Here is a 7,137-nt window from a genome sequence, read left to right on the forward strand (position 1 = left end):
GAGCACTGTCGGCCAATCGGGAGACGGTTTCTCACAGATCATAGATCTATTAGTTTTCTTTTATGTTTTGTGTGCCTAAGGTTTGCATTATAATTAATATTTTATTATATTATCATTATTAATTATTATTATTTTATTATTATTATTATTATTATTATTATTATTATTACTATTGTGTATATGGTATAAATTGTAAAAAGGAACGTAATTTACTACAATAATTCATTTTACAGAGATCGATAAGATCCTCTGAATAAAGAAAAATTGTTTAAAAGCAAAGGATTAAATAAAATATTGACCAAATCAATAGTCGCAACAATCCTTGAATTAGAACGATCTGCATGTTCTCTAATTCGTTTATAATTTACGTTAAATCGATAATTTTGTATTTTTGATAGATCCTATTTCCATTTATTCAAACAAGGTTTCTCAAAATCGTGACTCGTGATTTTATAAGAGTTCGGTGAAATTTGAGCAAAAATAATTTGTTAAGAATATCGTGAAAAGTTTGAGAAACCTTGTTTTCAATTTTCCTGACTTCCTTCCTTTTTTAAGCATATATCAAATCGTTCGAGAAAAAATACGAGGATCGAAGCAACGAAACCGAATAAGAGAATGTAAAAAACAAATGCTAGATCGGTTAGAGTCAATGATCGGTAATTATTATCTTTCATTATTTTTTCATCTCTAAACAACCATTCCGGTTTATAATTCCACGCGGATTCAGTTACCCAATATCTGATCAATCCGCATTGCCACATACGTTGTAAAAGATTACTAACCCTATCGTTCAATGGCCAATTAGGACGAACAACGTAAGCTGAATACAAACTTATCAATCTGTGTTTGGAAACATGTAAATGATTTTCAAAACCGATTTTCATTAATCTTAAACGTTCCGCGGCACAGCCAACGTCTTTTTGTTCTAACACGTATTTCGAACAATTCCAATGATTTACAAATTTCAAACGCGAACGAATTTCCTCGTCGAAGATAATGTTTTGATAAGAACTAAATATGTACACTTCGAAACCAGAATTTTTTAAATCGTCTATACAATCTATGTTGGATTTTTGTACCGGTGACGTTAACAGCGACGAAAGACTCCCTTGAAACGTTGCTCCTGTGATTAAAAATAATAACACTACTGTGATCAAGTAAATCCTTAGAGACGTTTTCTCTACTTTTCTTACAATCGTTGCACCAATTACTATTCTTAATGCTTCGAGGAATGCAAAAACCATTCCTTCTTTTTTAACAGTAACAAAGATTATTATCGTAGCGAGAAATACCAGGATTGTTCCGATAATCAATTTGGGGTTCATAAAATTTAGAATTTTGGATGGTCCGGTCTCGTAACCAGCGTAACGCGACAACAAGCTTATTCCAGTATTTATATGACAATAAGTGAACGATACGTTCATATATTTGTTGAATATGTATTGAGAATTTAAAAGTATGTCCTTTTTACCGGAATTAATGATATCGAAAATACCCTGATTTGATTTGGAACGACCAAAGTAACTTTGAGCAGTGTCATTGGTGATCGTCACTTGTAAACTTGCATTTAATTTATTCCATAATGTTTTTGCTATATTTCCATCCACTCCATGGTAATTTTCATAGCCAGTATTGTTCGGGTTTATTATTAAACTAGGTGGAAGAGATATCGCTATTGCTTTTATTTCTTTCCCACCGAGTGTCAAAGTTTTAGGAAAATCCAAGTTTGAACAGGTCGTTTTATCTTTTGATCAAAATTATTTACGAATAATATTATAATAAAAATCTGTTAATGAATATTATTTAATAATCGTTGGAATCAGTAAAGAAAGTGTTCTTACTGTTAATAAATTTTTGTTCATATAACGTCCAGTTTCTGTTTGATGATACGTTCATTGGTTTTTCCCAAACTTCTTTCCATTCTTTTAAAGCCCAGTTCGTGTAAGGATTGTAAGTATACATCATCATTTCTTCGTTAGAATTAATACAAAAATATGTGGAAGAAAGTATTTCTTCTTTCCAAATTATTTGAAGAAAATCATACGCCCTATCGCAACCTTTTTCCAATGTTTTAGCATCGATTATCAAATATAACGCATAAAGATTCCACAATTTTGAATTTTTTAGTTTCGTTAGAAAATATTGCAATGTTAAAGGATTGGATACTATCGCTAAAATGATTTCTGTCTTTTTAGATATGTCATGATCAAAAATTTGTAGATTACTATCATTCGAAATGGAAATTTGTATTTTTAAAACAGTAAAAATATTAAAAAGTTTCGATGAGAAACCAATTGATTCCTTAGTATCACTCAACAAAGTAACGAAGCGTTTTCTTTGAATCGCGCAATTTGATAACGTGTCAATCTATAAAAAATTCATTATTATAAAATTGAAATTTATTGAAATATTTAATTTTAAGTACCAATTGTTCAGTTGCATTGTCGAGTTGATTAAAACGATAAAATTGAATTTCTGAATTACAAAACATGACAATATAAGAAAATAATATTATTTTTATAAACAACGTCATCTTCGACTAACTGTACAAGTCTGGTTCTTAAACAATACTAAATTTTGTTGCAATATTTTCGAGTCTTATATATCTCGACTAATATCGAAGAAAATTCATTGGCTTATTTTGAAGGTAAATATTACATTGCAAAATTTCAAGATCTGTACATATTGATACAACAATTATTTTTACGATAAAAATCGATAAAATTGTACAGCGAGAACATACCAATTCTAACTTACAAATGACGCAGCACCCAATGTCGCTAGAATTTTATCGTTAAATGTTAATCTCTGAAAACGTAATTGTGCAATGCATGCTGGTGAAATTATCGATTGAATTTTTTTTCTTTATTTCTTAACGAAATAATAATAATCAGCTACAATTTTATCGATTCCTTTCCGTGAAATAATTGCGATGTTATCGTTAAGCTTCGACGCAAATCTCCGAAGACTTAAAAATGTAATACTTGTTTGTAAAATTACCTATCGAATAAAATTATTTTCCGCGAAATCCCCCTCCAATTTTGTTAATTTAAAAAAAAAGAGTACAGTTACACAAATATTTAGGGCTGTAATTGTTAAAGAATTTTAATTCATTATAAATCATGTTTAGTTTTTAAATGCGTATGCCTTCAGAAATGCATTTATATAAATATTTAAAAATGAAACAATATAAGACACTCAAATAAGAAGAAATCCAGGAGGGCTGATGATAAATCCAACGATGATCACCTGCAACAAGAAGCAAACTATATTAATCATAGAATCGAGTCATACAATAGCCTAACATATAAGTGGTCCAATTCACAGATGCACTTTTCATTTGAATTCACTATTTATTTTTATCCAATCTTTATTTACCATATGTAAAATAAAATAAAATTTAAACGCGTGATTTTACATTAAAAAACATAATTAATTAAGAATCAAAAAAAGTAGAAATATTATAAGTTACTATAATAAAAATAAAATCTATAAATTATTATAAAATACTTTTAAACTACATACGTTATATATAAAAGAAAAATTGCAAATTTAATAAAATACGAACACAGTGAAAAATTTAAAAGACAAAATTAGAAAAGAGAAATGACTGTAATATTTACTGAACGTTAATCAAACTTCAAAATTTAATAATACAAGAATTTTAATATTTCTGACTCTAACTAATTAAAAACTTATGCATCTTTTGGACGATTTTGATGGACACAAATTTGGTGTCCCAAGGAGATGGAATGGTCCATCATCTCCAATTACAATTACAAATTAATGACGAGCAAGAAATTAATATAATAAAATATAAAATATGACTAGAGAGCTATTCTCGAAAAGTTCGAACTTGCTGTTCGAACCCTTGAAAATAACTCAAAAGTCTATGTAGTTGCCCTCTTCGGCCACAATTAAGTGGGGGCCTCTTCGGCATTAGCCTCTTCGGCATTTAGCCTCTTCTTTCTTCATTCCCTGAAAACTGCATTGGACATTTTCTACGCGCGAGCAAGATAGGATCTTTCATACTACGTTTACAAATTAACTCGTATTTTTCTAAGATTTTATTTCTCAATTATTAAAAAATTGATTTACATTCTCTGATCATTATTACAGCTCGTGAACCATCAATGATCTTAGAGTTCATTGACATGTACACGAGCACAATTAATTGAATGTCCAAGCAGATAATTATACTCGATGAACTAATAACACGTCGCATTTTTACTATCCAGTAATAAAATCGAATTGAAATAAAAATAATACTATAAATGCATTGCATTTACTTGCAATATTTCTATTCAATTTATTCTTTATACTGAATTATATCAAATATAAAAGACTAAATCGCGATAGTGCGAAGTGTTAGTTATAATACTTAAAACTAAGTATCAAATTCATCAAAGTATTTGCGAATTTGTTCGACTCTATCTCCTTCGAGATAGAATCGAAATAGAAATGAATCTTTCAAATCTTTGCAAATTCCTTTGAATCTTATGATACATAATAAAGATACAGAAGAGTTACAAAATAAATTTACAAATATGATGAATGAAAAATGAATGAATAAAAAAAATTTTTGTAACAATTCTGTATAAACCAGGAGGCGAAATTTCCACTCCGGAGTGGAAGCAAACCTCGTGCCTTTCCTGGATCCTACCTACTTAAAATTAAAGTTTTCACATTCGCTCAAAGAAGTATGCTACCTGCCTAACAATTACCCATATTTAAAAAAAGCAAATACACATACGTACCCACTCACTCACTCCACGATTCTCTCACATACCACCAGGGTGCAAAAGCCTAAACTAGAGAGCATGCCCCGGGGCACCTCCGACACCCTAGTTCAAACGCGTGTTTTCTAAACTTATGGGAGTACGTACCAATGCTGTAATCGACTGCCAAGGCTAATGATTATTGCAAATATAACTAAAGCAAAAATACTGGTACATACTAGTATATATCAGCATACTAGTATAATACAAGTATTGTCAAATTTCCACAAACAAATGTGGGAACTCTACTAATCAAAACGATTTGAAAAAAAAAATGAGAAAAATTTAATATAAATAGAAAAATACAACCATGTGTATTTTTCATATCACACCTAACTGTAGGTGTGCTATACTAAGTATTACTTTAAGTATTAAATAATTCATTAATTTAAAACCATCACGAAACGATGTACAGTACACTACCTAATACGCACATACAGGTGTAAAGTACATCGTGCAATCACTAGCACAATGACAGCCGCCAATAGGGGAGAAAAACTTAAAACTAAACCCATACTAATCGTTTCTCACCCATACGAGTAGCACCTGGGCACACGCATAGATGAGAACGCAGAAAGTATAGGGGGGAGAAACGGGAGATTAGTACATTAGAAGCTGAAAATCCTGATCTAAAAAATATGATTAAAGACACATAAATATATAACACATAAATACATTTTTATAAAAATTCATCTAAGCGACTAAGGACTCTACAATTTATTTAATAAATAATGACTTTTAATATCTTTTAATATCTTTTAATATATTTCAAAACCTCGGACGACTCCTTTCATTAAGTTGGCTGTTCTAATAAAAGAACTGGGCTTTGAGCCACCACTTAACTGCTAGAATCTATCCGTCGCGAATGAGTTTGTCTTCTTGCTCATTTATTTATAATATCGAAATATCGATACATCAAAATTAATCGCGATTAGATAAACTAAGTACGAAGCAATGCATGTAAGACATTTATTACATGCTTCTCTGGACGAAAACGAGTAAATTAATGCTCGATTTCACCACTACTAATCACGAACAAAACACGTAAAACAAAAGAAAGTGTATTCATTATTTGCATTTTTAATTAAATGAATTTAACCGGTGAGACAAGAAAACCTATCCTGAACTAATATAAAATATACAATACAATATACAATAAAATATACAATTTTCATGAATAACTCCTAGAAGGGAATTATTCATGTGCTCGTCACTAATTTATTGGAATAATTACAACCAGTAACTCGTGCCGATTAGGACCTTTCATCCTCGACATGATTGAGCACTGGAGGGACTTTAAATTTTTTGACTCACTGCGTAAGAAGTTCTACGATGGCTCCAAAACACTCCTACTTCGTAGCAAGTATTATGGTCTGGCGATCGAAGAGTTCCTCGATTTGGTATTAAAGAAGATCCAACGAAGATCCAACGAAGATCCAACGAAGATCCATCGAAGATCCATCGAAGATCCACCGAAGATCCATCGAAGAATTCATCCAACATTTTTGATAAGGTAGAAAGTCCGTCGTCATATCTGTAAAATAAAATAGAACAAAATGATAAGTTATATGTAATATGATCCAAAATCATATCAAACAAAAACGAATAAAATGTTAATAAAAATGAATACTTACAATGCATTCCAATGGGATGAAGCTCAATTGCACCATGGCGATGCACCTCGCGTGAATCTAATAACACGTTAATAACGAAAATAAGAAACTATAGATGAGTTTCTTATCGCGAAACCGAAATTTTATTATACGGCGAACAACACTGGCTCTAATTCGCGTATGATTTTAATTTATTATGCGCCCGATCACTGATTCTACAACTGCTTCCAAAGACTGCTTTGCACACAGTCAATGCAAGTAAAAAAATCTTCATTGATGCACTGACTCTAATACGCGAACAGTCTGTGCGACTGTTTTAAAATAAAAATACAACTTTTTCGAACAAACTCTAATGCAATTACTGCTTTGGTCGCAGTTAATTTAATATAAAAAATTTCTAATACAATCGCGTAACACGAACGAATTGAAATGAGCGAACGAACGTGCTTCTAATCCGTGATTTTAATTATATCCAATCGATACAACACTCCCGTATATTGCATCGCGCACGATTGCAATCTGAAACAGAAATAAAAAACAATACTATTAATATCATTACTATTACTGAAAACAATTAAAATGTTTTTTGAATTATTAAATACAAAAATATACTCACTTTGTATCTCCATCGATGAATGCACGATGGGTCTCCTACCCTTAGGATGACGATGACGATGCACTAACACTGATTCTACAACTGCATTATATGCAGTTAAGTCAATTAACACTAGATTAATGGACTAACA

General features: G+C 30.8%; 1 protein-coding gene across 1 annotated transcript; it reads right to left on the reverse strand.

The window, feature by feature from the left end:
* Positions 1-285: 285 nt before the first annotated feature.
* Positions 286-2,491, reverse strand: LOC122517920. Its single transcript, XM_043636539.1, has 3 exons — positions 2,426-2,491; positions 1,842-2,367; positions 286-1,744 (listed from the first exon to the last, which is right to left on the reverse strand). The coding sequence occupies exons 1-3, from the start codon at positions 2,489-2,491 to the stop codon at positions 525-527; spliced, it is 1,812 nt and encodes a 603-aa protein (XP_043492474.1). The 3' UTR covers positions 286-524.
* Between the last annotated feature and the right edge of the window lie 4,646 nt (positions 2,492-7,137).

This window comes from Polistes fuscatus, unplaced genomic scaffold (assembly GCF_010416935.1).
Source record: "Polistes fuscatus isolate 324 unplaced genomic scaffold, CU_Pfus_HIC Scaffold22, whole genome shotgun sequence".
Classification (NCBI taxonomy): Eukaryota; Metazoa; Arthropoda; class Insecta; order Hymenoptera; family Vespidae; genus Polistes; species Polistes fuscatus.

Bases quoted from the DNA above. Each gene is read 5' to 3' on its own strand.
- LOC122517920 (XM_043636539.1), bottom strand. From the start codon at position 2,491: ATGTTTTGTAATTCAGAAATTCAATTTTATCGTTTTAATCAACTCGAC. The intron at 2,368-2,425 runs GTACTTAAAATT...AATTTTTTATAG, and splicing joins ACAATGCAACTGAACAATTG to ATTGACACGTTATCAAATTG. The intron at 1,745-1,841 runs GTAAGAACACTT...TTTGATCAAAAG, and splicing joins TGAACAAAAATTTATTAACA to ATAAAACGACCTGTTCAAAC.